Source organism: Trichoplusia ni, chromosome 13 (assembly GCF_003590095.1).
Source record: "Trichoplusia ni isolate ovarian cell line Hi5 chromosome 13, tn1, whole genome shotgun sequence".
Lineage (NCBI taxonomy): Eukaryota > Metazoa > Arthropoda > Insecta > Lepidoptera > Noctuidae > Trichoplusia > Trichoplusia ni.
The window spans coordinates 3,618,632-3,641,699 of record NC_039490.1 but is presented as its reverse complement, the minus strand read 5'-3'; the positions used below and the strand labels follow the sequence as shown (position 1 = coordinate 3,641,699).

At 36.3% G+C, this 23,068-nt stretch overlaps 1 protein-coding gene across 1 annotated transcript; it reads left to right on the top strand.

The window, feature by feature from the left end:
* Positions 1 to 1,870: 1,870 nt before the first annotated feature.
* LOC113500204 (paired box protein Pax-6-like) lies at positions 1,871 to 22,854 on the top strand (the record flags this gene model as incomplete). The annotated part of the gene is made up of 6 exons (XM_026880913.1): positions 1,871 to 2,129; positions 11,430 to 11,582; positions 12,505 to 12,587; positions 17,916 to 18,097; positions 19,342 to 19,502; positions 21,817 to 22,854. Coding segments are annotated over 6 exons (927 nt in total), but the record flags the coding sequence as incomplete, so codon positions are not given.
* Between the last annotated feature and the right edge of the window lie 214 nt (positions 22,855 to 23,068).

Sequence of the window (23,068 nt, the reverse complement as noted above, 5' to 3'; positions counted from 1 at the left end):
TGATTTACCCAATCGAACGCTTTAGTCAAATCTAATTCGTAATTTACAAGATTTGTTCCCACAAGCATTCCTTCCATACCGTAACACATGAATATGGCTGGCAGCAATATAATACTGTACATTCCTATGTATAGTTATATCTGCAACTGTACCGTATAGAAGCATTATCTTCCATTAGCGGTACAAGGGATTAAATCAAACGTGTTACAGCAGCGCACGCTCCGCTGAATTTTGTTATATTTTGTGATAGTTTGTTGTATACCTGTATAAGTCAGGCTTTATTTTCAAATTAATTGAGTTTTACTGTATTATGATTCCAAAGATTTAATATCGGATTTGTTTCAAGTTCTTTTTTAAATATTCGCGAGGCTATTGCACTTAAATAATCTTTATTCTAGAACAACCATCATCAAATCGATTAGTTTGATATATAAATAAGTTATTATCGATATAATATCGCAAAATATCGTGGTGTATCTAACAAGTCTAGTTCACAGTGAATAATGGAAAAGATTAATTAGAACGATAAAGTTAAGCGGAACTTTAATACATCTGCTAAGCACTTGTTTCTCTCTTACTTGATACACTTATTTTTTTAATGACCAAAATTAATGGGAGGCATTTTTAAATATCGAAACTATATGACCTAATTCATGTATAAGTCTAAAAAAGTAAACCACAAAACAGAGTAACCTACACTTGTATGACACAATAAGGAAGCTTAGAATTTACACCGTGAAACACCTAAGTTTCTTTGATATAGAGAAACTTGTGAATTTGTAACTTCAACGTAGTTCGTAGTCCGTGGAACTATCATATTTTGGTGAACGTAAGTTAGTGCTGAAGCGAGCTAAGGTTAAGTTAGATGACTTTACAAATATTATGCACAAGGTAAAGCAGTATTATTGTTTTCGGAGAAAATGCATCAGAATAATTTTCTAAACTTAATCGAATCTATTCTTAAAAATGAGATTAATTGTGAGTGGCGAGTTTTGCATTTGTCACCTTTCTCAAATTGTCTTCACAAATCGATACATTTATATCCAATATCCCCCAAATGGCATGTACAATGTACTGATACATAATACGACACGCTCCGCTTCCCTATCATCCAAACAACTATCTAATAGGAAATAAATTGCGCCGGGAACCCCACCCTTTTAACTTGCTAACACGTGTAATTTAAAATCTAATATGATTACTAAATTCCAATCGGGAGCCTCAAAGGGACACAGATTAGGGCATCCCTCCCCCTCTGACCGCACCGCACCCCCGGAGGCCCTAAAAACCCCAATATCTATCTACTTTCACCGAAAACTACGCATGCGTAAAAACCTAACTCACTCACACAAGTATAAAATTCTATGTATGCCCATTTTACGCCGTGTCTATACTATTTATAGTTATGTTGAAGGTTGGGCGTCCCCAAGTATAATATCTGTTTTCTTGTTGCCATTGGCAACGGGGAAATGTATTTTTCCCTACGGCCGGGAAATCGGTCGGCGGGGCGCGATTACAATGTACCAAGTGTTCTCGCTAGGTATTTTGTTCGTAATCGAATCGAAATTTGGAATGGAAAGATGAATGGCTTTGTGTTGAGGCCCGCCCTCGGTCTTTTTAAATATTTTGTGGAAAGGTAGAGTAATTTTACTAGGTAAAGTAGGCTTCAAAATTCATTACGTACATATTAAGACGTCTGTTAAGATGCTGATAAGAGCAATTATTAAGAAAACTGCCAAATACAAAATAATCAGCGTAAATTTTAGGAACTTACCTAACTGCATTATAACTCAAAGCATTATCTATTTCCCCGCAGCAAACATAAACCACCAACAATGAGGCCAATCACTTTCTTGATAAAACGTAAATAACAACAACTTTTACCATACTAATCAGATCATTCTCGCAGGTATCATCAATAAACCGCGTGTTAAGAAACTTAGCATCGCAAAAGGAGCAAGCCGCGTCTGCGCAGAACGACAGCGTGTATGAAAAGCTGAGGATGTTCAACGGTCAGGCGGCCACGGGCTGGTGGTATCCAGGGCTTCCGGCCGCACCAGCTGCGCCTGCGATACCAGCGCCACTACCACCTCAGCTTAATAGGACCACCGCTGAAGAGCATAAAAGAGGTAAGTTTACATCCTGCTAATGTTAGAAACGTGATAGTTTTTTTGGGTGGATGGATGTTTGTTACTCTTTCACGTATAAACCACTGGACATATTTGAACGAAATTTTGTATACTGATAGTTTATGATCTGGATTATCACATAGGATAGCTTTTATACCGATTACATGTTCCTTTGGGACCAGTTCCAAGTTTTCGCGGGTGGAGCCGCTAGAAACAACTATCTTTGATTTTTTTGTCATCGCCATGACCAAGAATTCCAAGAATTTAAAGATTTCCAAGAAAACGTTTATCATCATCCCATAATTACATCTGCCTTGCCCGCTCTTCAAGAACTCAAGCAGAATGGTCTCACCAAAAACAATTGCAGAACAGATTCAGATTTTTCATAATTTGTCCATAATGTTAAGTGCAAAGCTTCAAAGTTCCGATGCCATACTTCCAAGAAATGATATTGTCTAGATATTTAACGAATTGTATAATTTTGCAGTCTCACTAACTGCAAAGTTTTTTAAGTAGTTACTAAAGTAACACTGAAACTTGAAGTGTCGTTTATAAGTTATGCCTGTATAGTTTACGACTTCTAAACTTGTATCCACCTACACAACTTATACAATTAATACTTTTGTCCACGTATTGATGTCAGATATATCAAAATACTCGTACAGTAACTTTCCTATTTTAAGTCAAATAAATAGATAATATGTTTTCATATACAATGACGCAATTGACTTAATAAGTTCTTTCATAGTTAGCCAAACTGAAAATGCACTTAAGAAAGCGAAATAATCTTCATAATAAAAAAATATTTACTTAATATAATATTTATATTTGTTGATCTGGCAAACTTGGTTCTGACTGGCTGATTTGTGAACGCATTACAAATCATTAAAATCGGTTTAAAATCGGAGCTCAGTGATATACATCGGGACAATTATATACAACGATTCTTAAAACTAATTACACATGTCCACTTTTCAATAGTCCGGTAAGCAGTCAAAGCCTGTTATGGAACGGACTGTTAAAAAAAACACGTATCATATTACTCGGAAGCAAGATCATAGTATCTTCAAAACGCCAAACCGTCAAACACAAGTTGGAAAATATGAATAACTCGTTTTCAGGACCAAACGATTGCACATAGTTTCCATCCGAGTGGAAACCGTATCGATTCTCACATCTATATCGATGTATTTATCGATATCTCGAGTTCTCGATATACGGTGACGTTTCGCGACATTGCTAGATGTTCTTTTCCTATTTCGCTTTGACGCCGTGTCGCGACTCATGCCTTTGGGGCCGACACAGCGCTGTAGGGTTGACTCTTAGACAGGTCAACTCACAGGTGCTTTGTTGGCATCTAGTTTCAGGTTTTATTACATTGGATTCAACATTTTGCGGATACATTACTTCGTTCTATTAGATATAAATTCAAACCTAAATCTGTTTTATGTATTATGAAATGCGCCGTTTACTTTTGAAAACAAATTAGAAATTTCATTTAAAACAAAGGAAAACTTATATGTTACTGTTTACTGTCAAATAATTAAAGGCAAACGTGCAGTTACACAAGTTATTTCACACGTTTAACTGAATTAAAATAATGCAAATCCCACTGTATACAAAAAAAACATTTTCGTTCTCGTCAAGTTTCACTAAAACACCAAACAAATGTACAAAATGTAATGCAGACAACAAACAAAAAAGTCTCATTACAAGAGTTCTCTTATATCTTCGAAGTTCGGGGCAGCCCTACCCCCCCTGCGTCTCCCGGGGGGTGGATTGTTACAGAGTTTCTTCCCAAACACCTCGGTTGTGGCCCACTGGATTATATGCCTCTTTTGTGTATAATACGTAGACGTTGTATTAGTCTAATCTTGTTTGAGGTTGAATATGTATGTGGTAGACACGTGGTCAGTACTGACTTTTCATTTTCTGTCAATTAGTCTTCTAAAGAACAGGTTTTTACTGTGACTAAGGAGTTTTTTAAAAATATGTTCGAGAATTTGTGTTCTTAACTTTAATTTCATTTGGATGAAATGATGGTATATGTACTAAGGAGGTTTTCTATGTAGGTATTTATTGCCACTGTCACCAGTCAATCTATGGATGACAATCTACATAAAATGTGAAGCTAAGTCATAGTCGACCAAACATATAACTTACATTTATTTACGAATATCCCTCTTACGAGAACCTTTTCAAAAGAAAGTTCAACAAACTTTCACCAACTTAGGAATATATCGTTAACAACCAGTTTATCTTGAGCTCCCTAATTTACGTATAAAACTAAAACTACCCACAAACTGTGTTCAGTCATCTTGTCCACTCGGATGCTAATAAAGTCATTCAAGTGAGGGTCTCCTTTCAAAAATGACCTCAAGATCACAGGTCAGCTGTGCGGATTAACCCCTTGACTCAACACTCCTTCAAAGTGATGAAACGGACCTTGTGTCCTGGTAATGTGGACTGAAACTGAATAGAACAGAAGTTTAACTTCGTTAAGAAATCTACTGCTTACGATTTTATGGATAGACTTTGTGGGGCAAAAGTTTATCGTGTATTTTTTTAACAATCTTAGGACTAACAGTCTTGGTCTAGGTAGGAACTATATAGTATAGACAAGATTAAAAAAATATATATTAGTGTAGGTATTTAACGCCTGTCGTTGGGCTGCAGTGAAAAAAAGAAATTTACTGACATCAAATTGAATTTGGGCACTACAAAATTACACCTTATACAAAAAATGAATGAAAAGATCTCTCAAAGAAAATTTATCGAAAATTTCTAAAGCTTTTCGTTGTACTTCTGCACCTCACCTCCTTAGTAACCACAAAGATTTCTTCATACTTTTCACGTGTGGGCGTTGTTTAGCCTCCCGCCACGTGACCCGAATACTAGCTCAGTTTGCACCGAACCCGCGCTAAAAAGAACTCTTCCTCTAAGTATGTAACACTCCACATTTTTGTTTTGTGTCAGACGTTCGGCAAACTTCGGCTAATGTCGGAAAGCTTCGTGAATCGCACGAAGTCGGCCAAAGTTTCCGTTGGTTTAGCAATGTGTATTGACGAGTTATGGTAATGTTTGAATTTCGAATCTTGTTTCAAGATTTAAAACATGTACAAATTGCGATGTTTTATTTTCTTTTTTTTTTAATAATTTTGACCCATTCCTACTTCGTTGAGTGGTGTTTGATAACATGGCTTTTGGTCAAATTATATTTAATTTCGATTACCTCTAGAAGGTCACAAATTTTATTTAATTATAGACAATATTTTTCTCCATAAAAGCCAAAACTAATTAATTACTGTACAATTTATACAAAATCGATATTCAGGTAACGAACTTAATTAATTCTTGGCTATTTAAATTAATTACAATGAGAGTGCTTAATTAAAAGTATTCTGGAAACTTATATAAGTAGATAATGTGAAATCACATGAGTGACATATAACTAAAGGTCATAATAAAATGGCGAATGCCTTTTACACTTTAAATATAACTGTGTTGTGTATATTTGTGGAGGGCGGGTGGCTTAATTAACTTTGGCGACGGAATTCAGTTTTACAATTTGATTCTCGCGAGGCGCTTCTAGAAGATATTGTGTTGTCAAGCAGTTTAGAACTTCAATGTCTTTAGGAAGAAAAAGTTACTAGAGTGAAAAGATACAATAACATATGATCATACTAATTTAATTCAGGTGAGAGCTTGTTTGTACGTTTGTTCCTTCTTGGCGTTTATATGCCTGCACCAATATTGATAAAATTTGTAACAGAGATAGGTTACTAACTATTTCAATCCAGGACGATTTAAACAGTTGCTTCCGATAGCATCCACGCATCCCCAGACAAAAGCTAGAACCCTCAAAATATCAGTTTGATAAAACATTTGAAATAGGAAGTTAAGAATAATCATTTGACCCAATATTGTAGAGATCTGCCTAAACTTAATAATAACTCCTACACATAAAATATTCAGGCGAAATCCATTAAAATATATGGTAGCTTTTCCGTATGTATTTTAACGGCGTATGTAAAAGCCGGGCCGACCAATAGCCGGCCATTTTATACGTATATGAAGGGGCAGTTTTATTGCCCACGGCTCAACAAACACGGCACAAATATGTTTTTTACGAAAATTACGAACAGCCCTTTATGGAATAGAATTATCGTTATATTTTAGTTCTGGAATATCTTTTTTCATATTTCTTGTGCCTTGTGAACGTTTCTTACACGAAAAACGTATATCACGCAATTAAGTAAAAGTAAAAGAAGCCTAATGCCAACCAAGAAGGTTCAAAACAAAAGAAGATCGAAAGAATAGTATCAAAATTAACTTCATAACAAATGACGATCGAAACAAATTAATTTAACAACACAATAGTAATCGATTCCGTAAAATGAATGAAGCTAATAGCATAAACGACACAACCACTTAGACGGATCATATTTCAATAGTTTACAGAGCCCGTTACATATCGCAGCGCCGCAACACATTTTTAATATTCGACGCACTGTTTTCCTCACGGTTCGATAGATTCGCCCAATGTTTCGGAAGTATACAAAATGGGAAAAAAAAATATAAAATGGCCGATGTATTTTCGTACAAAAAGCTCTCGCGAGTGTGATTGACGCTCGTTGTAAGGGTACGTATCTACGCGGGAAAAGCGTCGTGTTTTGACGTGTTAGGCCTTTTTTGCAATTTCGTTGCGTCGACTACGTTCTACATGTTTTTCTCGATGGTTTTAAAGTCGGAGTGGCTGTTTGGAATACAGGAATATTAGTATCACAATAAAAGGTAAAGGTTGCTATGCTGCATGTGATTCTAGTAATAAATGTAATTAGTGTAGATACTATGCTTGCTTCCTATGACATCGTCTGATCATCTAGTCCTGATTTTAATCCAGGTCAAAAACATTTTTTTGTTCCAAAGCTACTCTCAAGTTTCCTAAACTTTTAAACTCAATTTAAATCACGAAACTAAATGCTCCTTCCAATATATTTTTACCTTGAACATCAAAAGGACCTGTGATGGAAGCATGATGCTAAATTAGCTAACAGCTACTGATAAAACTAAACCAATATACCATAAGCGATATAATCCAAAAAATCACATACCAAACAGTCCAGCAAATATTGTGTATCTAATCCAACGAACCACACAAAATTGCTCAATATTTGCCCAGTGGAACACAGCACAAATAATTGGGCAAATAGTTTGTGTGTCGTCTGATATACGAGTACACAATAGAATTAGCACAGTGGTCCGGAGCCAAACACACGCGACCACAACGGCTGCGCTACTCAATCGCTAATATACTTGACGGTTTTCAAACAATAATTGATTTGAGTTTGATTAAATTACAGTAGATAAACTTGCAATAGTTATAATAATTACTTGCAGAGAGAATCATTGAAAAAATGATTCCGTTTATCGACTGCAACGAAGTATTCTAAGTACTACATATGTCTTTTAAAGTTCAACATTCAAAGCATAAAAAAAAATACATTTGTATCAGAAAATGCCTGTTTTGTTTTTTTTTTTTACACTTGGTTAGAAAAAAATAACCTAATAGAAACAAAACTTTTTTATCACCAAAGTGAGGTTTTTCATTTATAACATATTTTAGGCTTTACAAAGCTATTCAATTTCATTTGATTGCTATTTATTTGTACTAAAAATGATTTACCAAAACAAAATCCATCCGTAAAATTTCAGTAGCTATAAAATTTGAACAATTTCTAAACGTACACAACAGATTCAGTTAGGTATGAACTGGGAACAAATATTTGTGAGCGGCGAGCCAGTGACGCGGTGCGACCGCTGGCAAATCATTCGTGTTTATACTAGTTATACACGCAGTTTTACTCCATTCAATTTGTTCCGATCGCATTTAAAATCGCTATCAAAAAACGCTTCAATAAAAAAGCGATTGAACTACCCAGCGATAGGCAAAACCATTCTAAAAATATCGATTTGTTAAACTATCAAAGAAGTTAAAAGCCTAAAGTTTTTCGTCCAAATTCTCGTCGCGATTCCATCTAACATTACGTTAAACTTTCAATTGCATTACTGTTGTACGTTTCTCGTTTGAAAACGAAACGTCCAGGTGTCAGAGGCAAGCTCAATAAAACAAAAACTATCAATGTCAGTTCACAATCCCTCTAAGTTGAGCACTCTTGGAGCAGTTAGCTCGAAACAATGCCTTTTTGTTGTTCCGAAGTGGTTTCACATCAAGCTCAGTTGCGTAATTGACTTTAGCATGTAAAGTGTTCTCGTTAGTAACACGTGTTACAGATTGTGTTACATTGCAATTATGCGTTAAGTTTGAATCGTGCATTCAGTGTTTAACGATGATTGTAATTGATCGTGCTTTTTGAGGGGATCGGTTTTGAAATTATTTGGGAAGTTTAGCTTTTGTTTGACGGGTTAAAGTCGATCTTTAATTGTTTTTTAACCATTTATGCATAGCTTTTGACGATTCTAAACAAAATGAAGTAACACGTATAAATATAAACCAATGAAGCCTATTCGTGAGCTGCACCAATTTTGACCAAAACGCACGTACGGAATAGCAGAACACAAAACTCTCTTTATTCTGATCCCCCATCCCGGACAAAATTACTCAAATGGCCCCCACTTGTACCAACTATAATAAAAACTGGACGTTATCATCCCCACGCTAAGTAATTCCGATGGCTACGTCGAGAGCATTTAGTGACCGGTTGATTACAAACAAGCAAATTTACCCTGACCCCAGTTTTCTCTAGACGCTCGTATAATGTATTAGATAAATGATACATTTGGTTGCACATGGGGTCTTCACTAATTGGTTATGATCTCTATTAGGGCGTGTATGTTAACATGTTTCAACTCTATTTGTTAAATTGTAATAAAGTTGATTTATTTGAGTGCTATTTGTATCAAATGACTTAGCAGTCTTTTTTATAGTATTAAGTTTAGGACAATACCTTAGCTGATGTTAGAAAAACGAGTTTTAAACAAGTCGTTATGAATATTTTCACTTGGTAATGTACCAAATAAATGTATCCAGCGAACATTTATTCGCGGAAGCGTGGCGAATTAGGCGGATCGCGCCTTGTCCAGCCGCAGAGGACTTGTTCTTGACGACGTGGTCCGAGTTATAAGGAGATAGCGTTTACCAAAATAATCGGTTTTAAGTGGGCCTCTTGGTATGTAAGTGGGATTTAGAAAATTTGTATATTATATTGCTGCATATTTATATTATATACGTTACTATTTATTTGCAATATATTATGGGAAAAGTATGGTATTTGAATGGATCAAATCCATAAAAATGTTTAAACAGTGTGCATGAATACTTCATCAGAACACAATACATGGATTTTGATAACTTCTCATCACACGTGACAAGTATTTGGCTCCTTAAGTCCCCGACAACGATGATCTGTTGGTCCAGGAGGTGTACCGCGGATCTCTCGTACCCTGGCCCCGCTAAGTTGAGTGACAGTATCGATCTCACATAATCGCGCGCCGGCAATCGGCCCCCACCTACGACCGTCGTGTTTCGCCCCGATAACTTCAATTCCGCTTTATCTCCCCGGCTGCCGACTTTCTTCACTCCCCTTTGTGCTTATTTTCTCCAATTTTTTTCCACCGCCCCCACTTTTATTTCGTTCCTTTTCTTATTTTCTTACTACTATTATTTCTCTTATGTATTTTTCGTGTTTCATCCCGCCCTTCGAGGCCTTTCTCTTGGATAGAGGAAGTTTTTTTTCGATCATTTGTAAGTCGTTATTGGTGGAATTGTGGTTAAGTACCGCCGTCGACAAAATTGATTTTTTTAATGAATTCCCTCCTTTTATGTTTTGCTGGGGACCGGTAATAAATACCTAATGAAAATATTGATTGTTTGGATTGAAATGATACTGGTCTCTCAGAACGAATGCTTTAGGATTATCTTTTCTTTTGTTTTACGAATGATATTATTTTTTTAGCTTTTCTTCCGGGATCTACCTGTTCTATACAACTAAACCACTTAGCAAGCGATTGAAATTCTTTTTTCATTTTTAAAACGAAACAACCAGATCATTTATAAACACAGCCTCATTAAAGGTGTCTGTAAGGGCGCGCACACACTGGCGACAGGCGACAAGCGATCAATCAAAATTGTCAACCGATTGGAAAGGCCGCCATGTTTCGCTGAGCGAATGTCGCGCATCAATCATGTTTCAAGTGCGGTGTTTACAGCGTGTTACAGTTTTGTCGTTTTTGTGATACCTTTGTGTCCCGTTTGTTCTGTTTATTTATTTAATTTTAAATTTGTTCTGTTATCTTCGGAATGAATTTGTCAGGTTTAGAAAGTTTCGAGATTTATTACGTCTTTGTTGTTCGATGAATTGTTCTGAGTCAATTGTTAACATAAGCACTTTTAGTTTGATTCTTAGCGTTTTGTCGAACGATTATTGCTTTTGTCTGTTCTTCTTATGTATCAGTAATTGATTTAGTGCTTCTGTGATTATTATGCTTTACCTTACGAACAGATAAGCAGACAATTTTATTAGGTCTATTACCTACATGTTGGACAATTGTCTGCTCTACTGTCAGGATGAAAAGAGTTATTGTTATCCATAAATGACGTCCCTATATTTTTTTGCTTTCATTTCTTTACTCAAAGTCACGCTAAGTTAACTTCCATTACTTATATTAGTTGCACGCCCACATAACATCGGTATCAGAAAATGTGACAGATTGCGTAACAGTCCTTCCATTGAACGGAGTCAGTAACCCGTGCGCACATTACCGAGCCGGGAATCGAACCCCGGACTCAAGTGCTCCAACCATAAAGCAAATTAATCAATTAGCTGGAGGCATGTCGACAACATTACGAGTAACGTTTAATTTCGCTATCACCCTAACTTTGGGGGTTGTAAACAACCGGTGCAACTTGAACTGTGTTTTCTGTTACTTTGTTGGTAGTGAGGGGTCATGATGACTAGTTCGCTTGTAATTTTTCTGTGTAATTCTGAAGGGTAATTTTGTGCAATACTGCTGACGCATTTGCTTGATAGTCGTTGAGAGAGACGTTTTGTTCGAGTGCTGTGTTGATAGTTTATGATGAAGCGGCTCCGTTTTGTATGTTAAACATTTGTGGACTACCCTCTTTTCAAATAAGAGTACTATTGTACTTTTTTATTGTCCTAACTTCAAACATTATGAAACAAATACATTACTTAGAGGATCTCTCCTTTACCTTATTGCACTCAAATATTCATATAAATGGATAATCTTCAAATCAAACTGATCAAATAACTTCTTCAGCAGATCCATTACAATCGGAGGCTGGATCAGATGGCAACAGCGAGCACGCATCATCAGGCGACGAGGACTCGCAGATGAGACTACGACTGAAGAGGAAGCTGCAGAGAAATAGAACCTCCTTCACCAACGACCAGATAGATAGCCTTGAGAAAGGTAAGAGGATATGTTTAAATAGGGAAGTGCATGATATACATATGTCGTAGTATAGAGGTCCTATTTGGAGAAAGATTAAAAAAGATAGTCTCTATAAAGGACGTCCAAAAATTTGTTTAACAAACACTGCTTCATCAGCAACAATAAACTATTTAGGATGTTTAACGTCTTTCATCTATGTCAATGCTGAATTTACCATGTCTAACTATATCAGGGTCGATAGAAAGATTTTTAACTAAATATCCAATAATAGCTTTCTCTCCACTTCACCAAACATCATTCAGCACAGTCACATCAAAAATCAAGATCCGAAATCCAAGCACCTCTACAAGCTTCCCTACCTACTCCCTGGAGTCTTCATAAACCTATTTCCCAATGTCCTTTTCATCTTATTTATTGTTTGCCATAACACGGTTATTAGTAAGTAAATAAATATAGTCCCCCAATGTTTGCAGTGCTCTCGGACGGTGGCACTGGGCCCAATTATTGATGTCGTACTGTGTTAATCTTACTTATGACATTGTTTGCTTGTTTGTTTGTTTTGTTTATTCTCGTCTCCATATTGGTTTATTGCATTGATTCGTTTTTTGTTTGTGAGTTCTAAGTTTTATTCAGAGATTTCTCTTGATTCTCTTTTGTTAATGTCTGTTGTAAATTATTGATATTCGTGACTTCGAAATCCGGCTACAATTTAATAATTATGATCTTTTTCGTATTTCTTATATCTCTCTACATCTATCTCTCGTATAATTGCTTTGATTTGAGTTTGTTGACTATTAGCTACTTCATTTTTCAGGCACTTAGTTGATAATAAGTCAACCTATAACGTACAACCTACATAAGTAACCTGTTAGTCAATAAGAACTTAAGATACCTGGTTTCTTTATAACTCTTCTCCTAAACTGTGTGTTTTGTTGTACAGAATTCGAGCGGACGCATTACCCAGACGTGTTTGCGCGGGAAAGACTGGCTGAAAAGATCGGATTGCCTGAGGCACGTATCCAGGTAAAATAAAATCCAGTTTACACCGCGGTAAGGTGGCTGTATCGTCATCGTTGATACCACTACCACTCTTTTAACAAACTAACATTGTTGGTAAGATTACTTGTAATTGTCAACCCGTGGCATGAGTTTTGCAAGTCGGATAAAACTTCGGAAAAAACGATAATTTCGTAGTAAGTACGATGTTCTAACATATTGTCAAAAAGTCTATGTTTGGACATAAAGCTTTCGACAAAACAGTGAAATAAAATTCATATCTCATGTAATTACGAGTACGATTGATTTACATTTAAACGTCTTTCTTAGAGTTCCGTACTCAAAGACTTAAAACGGAATCTGTTCTGTCAGATTGTCAATCTGTCCGTTGACACTCAAGCTGTGAGAGAGGAAAACGATTTCGAAGCGGTCTTTTATCATCGAAGAGTACGCCAAAGAATCTGTGACGAGGATTTGAGTGCAAGCCATGTGTTTAAAATATTTACTTGTCAAACCATATTACGTGGCTACAATAGACTATAGTTACCACATCTTCCGAGGGAACAATTCCTAACAATATGACTACACATTTCAAAATAAAATCTCACAAAAATCGGACAAGGGGCTTATGAGAGAGCGGGATGCGTTCATAAGGGCCTGTTTACACTGTATGTTTGCATAGGGACCCGGTATGTAGATGCGTCTTCGGTAAACACGTTGAAAAAACAAGGGTGGTAATATTATAGCCGTACTTATTACATAGCTGAAGTAAATATTATGTGGCAAACTACGTTTGTTATATAACCAACATTGTTTTTCATGTTTGAATTTTTCCGTCCATATTTGTTCTTGCTCGGGCTGTGTACTTATCATTAATGTAGACTAATTAATAAGAGTAATATTACTGTAGTTTGTGTGATTTTTTGGTAATGTATTCCGTTTTGGGGTGTGTCAATATTTTTCTTTTCGTATTAATGAATTGCGGACTTTAATTATGTGGGATTGTTTGAAGATTTATTGGGCTTATATGTTTAATATTTCATTACGGTTTTTTTCATTTGAATAATTTGATCGTTATAAAGTCATATGGTACGAATAAATGGAATGAAAAGCGAACAATTGTGGTAGTTGTAACACATTTAGTAATAAATTCGACTCATAGAAGGTACTTATTTTGTATTTAGTCACATTGTATACCTTATGAATATTAAATGAGCTCCTATTGAAAAGTTTTATATAGCCGGTACAATAATCGACAACCATTTAAAACTTACACATGAATATTATTATTCGTTATAGGTACTATCAAAACCAAGTAAAAACTAGTCAAAAGACCAAGCGAACACTTTCTCCTAACTTTTAAAACACTATTCAAATTAAGACCAGTGTTCAGCGATTTTACTTTTAAATTAGAATAGATGGCAAAGTTTTTACCCCTTGCAACAATGTAGGGTAAACAACGTTCTATTCCACTTAACGTGACACACTTAGTGTTGCCAACAGTTTAAAAAGTCATTTATCAAAGTGTAAAAGTTGGCACAAGTTTTATAATAGCCTAATGTGATTTTGACTGCAAACCTTTTAAGTTTTCAACCTCTTTTCGCTTTGGTGCGATAAATCGAATTAAATTTAAGTGCAGCTTTTAGATAGTGTCATGTTGAGACAATGTTATTTAGAGGCTGATTCTCAATTTATTTCAATAAAAATATGTTTGTGATAGCTATTACGGAATTACAAAAGTATTGAAATAAAACTACAAATTTTTCAATTTATAATAATAAAATCTTAACTGTGGACTTTTTATGATTTTAAATAATCCAAATCGTATTTTAAAATTTTGCATTTCCATTACCTAGTACGATTGAGAATTAATGATCAATAATAAATCTTAATAATCTAAAAAGAAAGACATTAAACAAAAACACTAAACGAGATATATATAAAAAAAACTGTGAAAGCAAAACAATATTCATTACATAAAAAAAAAAACAGAAAAAACTCTTAAACATGAATGAAACACGAAAAGTACGAAAGTTCCAACGCCGAGTTTTCTTGTCTCTGAAAAAGTAAAAAAGGAAGATGGCGGCCGACATTGTTTTCAGCGGGAACTGGGAGGCGGGAACTGGCGGGAAGGCTAAGCTGTTACATTAACCTTTTGTAGCGGTCTTAGTTAACATTCGTGGGGCACGTACCACGTCGTATGGACATGTCAACAAGTATGGACGAAAGATGAGAGGATTTTCGTGACTTGTTTTAATTTTGTCAAGTTGTATGAATTGACATATCGTCGTCTTTTTTTTATGTTGCTGGGCGCGGCTATTTTGAGAAATGTGAAAGATGCTTAATTGTTCTTTTTAAATTGTTAATTTTCAAATGTTCAATTGATAGTTAATATTGAAACTCTTACTATGAGACAATTATTATTAAATCCGCTTACACATAAAAAAAGAACCAGCAAAAAATGTTTCAGTAACGCAAAAATAAATACAGAGGCAATATAAAACGCGACACAACGATATACATTTTATTTCTGTATTCATCAACATTGAATTCTAAGGTAGTTGAACAAAGTTCATTTTCCTTTGCCTACAGAGTTAGGCTTCTAAGGACTAGCGTGAACATAATTTGGTAGGTACCCACGTGTTGCGGGGTTCAAGGCTGTGTGCTGAAGCTTACAGTGCGCTACAACACCCCTCAAACCGAATGAATATTAAATATTTGACTAAATTTAGACAGCGTAGGCTAAATATAGATAGTCTTACCAGATATTCAAATAATTATTTTCATTAAGTACATTAATTCAATTGTTTTTCTACAAAATGGTTTATCTAAAACTGACGTATATGATACGAAATTATCTAATATTTATTAATACGATTCCATAAATTCAGTGTTGCCAATAAAATATGATCAGTAATATCCCAAGTATTTTCCACGTGGCCACAGTTACAATAGCAGCCGGGTGAGGTATCGATCCCGGGCCTACAGGAAGCGGGGGTGCGTTTCCGGCCGCGGGGAGGGGGCGGTGTTTTGAAAAATTGGCACCCACTGCCGCACACAAACATTTTTACTATTAAAACAAGCTAAACTCAATCCTATGTTGGTAACAATAAGGTAGAATTAGTATAAACGAAATAGCGATCTGAATAAGTGGAGAATTCGCGGTGTTAGAATGTGTTCTGATTTATCTTGCCCATGTCCATATTCTGTGCCGTTTGTGTGTGTTTATATAACTTTGTAGGTTAGATTTTTTATTATAAATACGCTTTTCTGGAATTATTGTAGGCGTTTTGTTCCACCTTCCTCAGCAACGACGATTCATCCCATTTTCAAAAAGGTCAATAATACTAATTAGTCTGAAACTCATTTACCAATTGGCAAAATATAAACTAAATAATTTTAACACCAACCAAAACAGCATTCATTTCAATATAGGTACAAAATTTAAACACATTAACACAGCCACCAAATCAGTACTTACAGCTCTAGTAACTAATTAACTAACTTCATAATGAAAAATAGCAAAACAACTGTCGGTGCAATTAAAACAGTAACAACACGAAAACTAATAAATTAAAACACATCACTGTATTAATACGAGCGCAATTTACAAGCGAAAACAATTACGGGGCGCAACTCGTTGGTTGTGTAACCAAATTATGGGAAATCCCATTTGTTAAGGAACCCTCGGTAACTTTATTTTCATCTCAACTATGAGGGTAGGACTACAATTTGTAAAAGGCCACGGGAAATAGCTGAGAGGCGGGAAAAAGGCCTGTCATCGCTGTCATGGCGGAATATCTATAGACGGCGGGAAAAAATGAGACACGTCACTATATTTTAGCGTGATGTTAGGCGAGGGACACACTATTCGGATTAAATGTTTGTTTTTATCTATTTCTATCTCCGATCTATGCTTGTTTTTATGAATTCATAACCTTCTATAAATGTATCAATGTTGGTATATTCAAATTAATACAATAATAAACCGATTGCGTCAAAAAGAAGCTTTTGTTTTCGAGAGTATTAACCGTGACCAGTATTTCTTAGGTACTTGAAAACATGACACAAAAACATTAATTACACTGCTTAAAATAGCAAAAAGTCAGACTAAACAATCCACGTTTCAAACTAAAATACGTTACTTCATAACCCGAGAAAAATAACCTAAAAAAATAAATCCTACACAAAACATTACATTCAATACAATCAAACGAAATGACCTTTTACGTAACAGTGGCTGGTGTAGACACAGCCTTTTCACCCTCTGGGTAGGCTCGCTAGACCCCAATAAAATATTGTCGGTAACATTCAAGCGATTCTGTAGGAGACCGGAGCAATAATATTATGACATATTGCCCCCACAACCAACCTCTTCGAACAGCCTTTTTTCCTGTGAAATAACGCGCTTACTAACATTTATTTAGCTAAAACGGTGTACGGTAAACTTTGATATTAGGCTTGGGTTTTTGGAATTATTTTTACGAAGGATCTTTCAAATTACTCTTCAGTGTAAATTACCGGTACTCTTCAGTAGGAACTTACATAAACTACAATTATTTGTAGCTACTAACACACTTCAACCACCGAATCAAAATAAAAAGCTCAGTATTAAGTACCTATAACTAGAAAAGAAACATTCGCACATTGTATTTATATGACCAAATATGCCTCGGTATTTAAACTACAATGCAAGTACCACCGTGAGCCATGACAATGCACTTCCATTTGCCACCAACAAACAAGTTTTCATCTAGCTGCCATACTTGAGAACTACATAGGTGTTACATTATACACAAGAGTGGCAAGTCCGCCTTCACAAAGCGCGGGAAGGCTTCGGGCGCCATATTGTCGTCGCCATGGCTGCCGGCGGAAGTGACGCGCACGTGAGGGCTACTTCCGGGGGCGCGTTCCGTTTCACGCAGTTCAATGTCACAACACTATATCATAGCGTCCACGCTCCGTTTGTTTAATTGTTTAGGGGTTTGGTTTCAGTCTTGTTTGTGTCTTAGTTAATAGGCAGATTGTAGATAGACATGTTCATGCCTTTACATAAAGGTACTTACATATGAATGTTTACTACCTATAGGTAAAATCGTGGTGCTTATAAGATCTTAAACTTAAATGTATAAGAAAACTAAAACTAATTAAAACCGACTAAGTCTAAGTAGATACGTGCTTGATTGCGAATAAAATGCAATCCATCTTAACCTTTAACTTAAATCGAACTTTAAAAAAACATCTAACAAGATTTCAAATTACTGTATTGATATCGGATTCTACTAACAAATACCTAGTGTCTATTATGGACCTATAATTCCTCTGTCTATATTAACCATGAATGTTCTCCAACAGGTCTGGTTTTCGAACCGGCGCGCGAAGTGGCGTCGTGAAGAGAAGCTTCGGAGTCAGCGGCGGGACGCCCCCGCGGCCTCGCCCCCCGCACCCCCCACGCCCCGACTGCCTCTCAACGGGGGCTTCAACTCCATGTACAGCCCTATACCGCAACCCATCGCCACTATGGGAGAAACTTATAGGTGAGTCTTATGCCTGATGGAATGTTTGTCAGTCGTCTTTGTTGAGTATTTTCAGAGATGATGGTTTGCTGAATGCTTAGTGGGTTTAATTGTTGAGGATAATGGGTAATTTAGACATAGGTAACTGTTTTAAGATTTTTCATATTCAGGCTTATAAGACAAACATCGCCGAGGCTATGGGGGAACTTGAATTGGACTTAGATGTTAGTATCCGATGAAACAGATTCTTTTCTGAGATTTAAAAGTTTCGATTATAAACAAGCCTTACGAAAACTTATTTTTCATATAGTGGTGTTAATGATTGAGTTATTAAGTATGTAATTAATTTGTAGTGAGATTAATGATTTTAAGGATACCAAAAATACAAACTCGATTTTTTATTAAAATTTTTACTGATCTCCTTTGAACATTATATCTTCTTCATAAGGCCAATATGCACGTAGTTATTAGAACAGTGTCATATTAAAATAGTACCAATAAATTTCTTAAGCTAAAAATCACCTCAAACAATCAAAAACCCAACAAAAAACTCAGCTCATAAACGTTCAACCGTACAGTATCGCCATCTATCATCGAGCGGCGACACTAATTAAATTGCGCGCGAAATCGAGCGGCAAAGGTCGCGCCTCCTTGCGTTTCCCGCCACGCCACTGCACCGAGACGCTACGAAGGTCGACATAGAATTTCCACCGATTGATTTTTAATAGTGAAGTGAGCTTTCAGCTTTTGTTCAGCAAATTAACTTAGTGAAGAAGTGAGAAGTAGTTTTGATTTAACGAGGTTTGCGATATGAATTTACATGAGCTTTTTTCTGTGGTATGGTTTGTTTACCAATTATTAGAGCCATGGTGAATAATCTATGTATTTCACTTATTGTTTATTTTAAAAAATCATGTTTTAACCGTTAAAAAATATTCCTTAATATTTCCATTGTTACTAAAATCCACTATCGCATAATTATTATATTTTATAACTTACTTTGGGCAAAAGACTTTATCTTAAAAAGCGAATAAACTGTACCTAAAAAAAGTGTTTTTCCATAGTTATAGATCAATTTTTAATAAAATAAGCAGAATCTTGATCACGACATAAAAAAAATCTTAATTCTTTAAGACCTAAGCCAATAAGTTCTCCTTCAATCTTCCAATCTCCACACAAGATTTGCTATAGCTGTTGTTATGAAGCCGATCTTCACTTCTCCCCTTTATCTACTCCCAATTCAACCACCATTCTTGTCCATACAGTTCGATGTCGGGCGGTCTGTCCTCATCGTGCCTGCAGCAGCGTGACGGAGGCTACCCCTACATGTTCGGCGACGTGCTCGGCAGCGGCGGTTACTCGAGAGCACCTGCAGCCCACCAGCAACACGCAGCCTATTCACAACCGCAAACTGCTGCCAGTACTGGTGAGTTTAAATAACTTGGTTGAATGGTTGCAAAACCTGTACAAGCTGATTGGAGGGATCTGGTACGGAAATGGTCCTATTTTTTGAGGTGGAAAGTATCCTTACATTATAATTTTGGGTGGATCTATGCAGTTAGCTTGAGCAGGCTTTGATTGCTTCGTTAAACATGTGGTTGCACTATATTATTTTGTGTCATGTTCTTTTTTTAGTTATACAGTTTACAAGTATAAGTGGTAGATGAACTTTATTCTTCAATTTAGCCGTCATTATTAAGTATATGCTTATCAAATTTTGCGTATCACGTATAACATTTTTAAAGAAATGCCTTGATATAGCATCTGCTCGAACTGAACCATTTAGCAAATAGTATAAAATTCTTCCACACGACGATATGACTTACTATACTTACACACCAAGTAGTTTCGCTATTACATCATTTATAATTTAATCCACCGCAAAAGGCCGTTACTAAGCACAAAAATAAATACATCACAGAAATAAAACCAACGGAATCAACGTAGAAGCTTGAAAAAATATTTACCAACTTTGTAATAAAATGTAAAAAACATGCTGAGTCAAGAGCGAAGGGCGTCTGGCCCACAAGACCGCGACATGATGGGGGAAACAAAAAAAAAGAGGAAAGGAAAAATAGGTATTCATGCTCCGATTGGATTTCCCGTTGTCTGTTCCTTACAAATAGCCTTCGAATTGATTTTGCCTATACATAGTACAAGCAAAACAGACCGTCCGCATTCAACTTATAAATTAAATGTACAAACCACAAACACATGTATCTAAACAGCTAGACTGGATTTATTATTCAGAAAAGACTAAGCCGTGAGGCGTTGGCATTGCCATTGTTTTAAAAAGCCGTAACTTTTCCATTTGATATTATATATCACTCGGCGGACATTTTTAGCCGTAGGTGGCGGAAAGCGGTATGAATTATTGTTGTTTGGGGCGTTTCGCGGCATTGTTCGTCTGCCGAGTTTTCAGCATCAACCGCGAACAAAAGAGTTTTTCACAATTCAAAATGCACGCTCTCGTTTCATTTACTCTTTTGCGCTCTTTCGACGGGTGCATTTCCAGCTTCGTTCGGTATTAAATAATGCGGATTTGTTCTACTTTTCGCTTTTTGGCTCCGGTTCTTTTACGGATTCAACGGGTATGAGGTATTTTTCATTTCAAACTGAATCCGAGATTAATATTTTATGAAATGACGCTGTATCTATAGCTGTCCTTTATCAAATTATCAAATCAAATACCAGAAGAAAAAAGCAATTTTGGGATACAGATTCACATCCAGAGCGTCTATAAAACGTTCACAAGTTCGGTTGGCCCATAAAGAGGGTAGAGTCACAAACCATAGACTAACGAGTCTCGCAGGAGCTGTTTAGAAGCGATAATAACGCGTAATGAATGTAAACGGTGGAACCCCTTCACCGTCGTCGGCGGAACGGAAAACTGTTATCGGGCGGACACACGCGGGGCGTCAACCGATCGAAATAAGGGCTACATAAATCTAGACGAGCGGAATATTCGTGTCGCCACGTTCACAATACATGTTTTATCTTAATAACTCATCTGAAACACACCGCTTTTGTTGGATACAGCTTCAATTTACACAAAATTGTCGAACCAAACACTCATTTTAAAACACGCGAAATGGATCTTGAATTTAATAAAGAAACAGACAATTGACAATCAACGTTCCAGAATAACAGTCCCACATTTCAGCTGAGCCTGAATGCTCGTTCAAATCCCTTATATGACACATAACATGAGGATTCGCTGTACAATATCTCACAGACGGATACGTAGCTTTATGACGGGCGCGTCGTCATAATCGAGCCAGTCCCACCGTGCAGATAACGCGATTGTGTGTAATAAACGGAATGCAATCGGAATCCTATTAGACATATGGCCCGACCGATACTGATACATGACGTTAATAGGTTTCACGTTTGATTGTGTTAACATGCGCTCGTGATACGTACAACTTGATTGGTTGTGGAATTGTCTCGTGGATAGGAATTTTCGATTACGATACATGTGTATCGGATTGTCTGTTTGACGTCTGCTTGTATGGTGTAGTTATGTGCTGGATGACTAATCAAAAGCTCAAAACAATTTTTATTACGTTTTCAATATCATTTTTAAAACTCCGAAGTTTCCCCAAGTAACCAAAACGAATCCTCAAAATCTACAATACTATATCAGAATAAATATTATATGAGAAAAAATCAGAAATACGTCCTTGTCCATGTTATGTCTCCAACGTATATTTGTATTGACAACCCTCTTTGTTCCGTAGGTGTAATATCGGCGGGCGTGAGCGTGCCTGTGCAAATACCTTCGCAGGGGCCAGACCTCGCGTCGAACTACTGGGGACGGCTTCAGTGATCTCAGCTATTCGGGTTCCCGCATCGACTACTGTCGATGCCTGAGAACCCGAACATACCGGAGTCTCCATCTAGCGGCGAAATCGCGCACAACTACGCAGACTCGCACCTGTCCATGAACGCCGCTATCAACATGACTGCCGGTCACGATGCTAATGTTCTCAACGCAGATTTGCAAGAACAAAACAATTCAGTGTCGTAAACAAGAGACTGTTCAACCGATTCAACCCGTTTTTGTTTTTGTGACATTTCAATTCTATGGTGCAAGTTTTCCTTTACCTTTGTACAATATTTTTTCGGATTACCAACACGTTAATCTTAAGAGGCAACTGATGATGTTCAAACTTAGAGGTAAGTGAACGACCGTACTCGATGACGTGTGCTGCGAACCGAATTTTTGCGAATGATTTTGTTGATTTCCTTAAACATAATACATGTATATTTATATATACGACATAATTAAGGCATGTTTCATTGCGTACGGTCAATAAAATAGTAAGCTAGAGACACAATAGCACGCAACTGTAAATATAGGAAAGCGCCATCTATTGTCAAGTAGAGAAAGTTTCCTTTATGGTGGCCGAGTTGTTTCGGCGGGAAAATATGTAAATGTAAATTGTTTGTGCCAACGTTTGTAATAATCGAGTGTTATGCGCCCTTTGCGAGCACAACCCTTTTATTTCTTTGATGTATGCAATAGGGGTGCGAAATGTTAATGCCATAGAGAAAAAACGTGGCAATGAGCTTCGTTATGGCGTTTGTCTGTCACCCCTGCCGCCGCCAAATTGTCATACAAACTAATCATGTTTGTTCTATTGTGATGATTCTTGTATAATATTGTTACTAAATAGATGTTGTACGTAATGTGTCAACTCAATTTCATTAATACATCTCGAAACGAATTAATTTATTATTTATTGATTGTAAAAGTTAAGGTCAATATTGCTGTGATTAAAATATAGATTTATTAGATTATTTTACCACTTAAATTTGGAACAATTTAAAACATAAAATTAACTTAAATTCTTTACAAAATTGTATACTTACAGATTCTTAAATAATTAAAATGCGTTTATTTTTCTCTTTCCTTTTGTAATGGTGCTGGCAATCAGCACAAACTATCATTTAATTAAATCTTGTTAAATGTACATTTATAATATATAT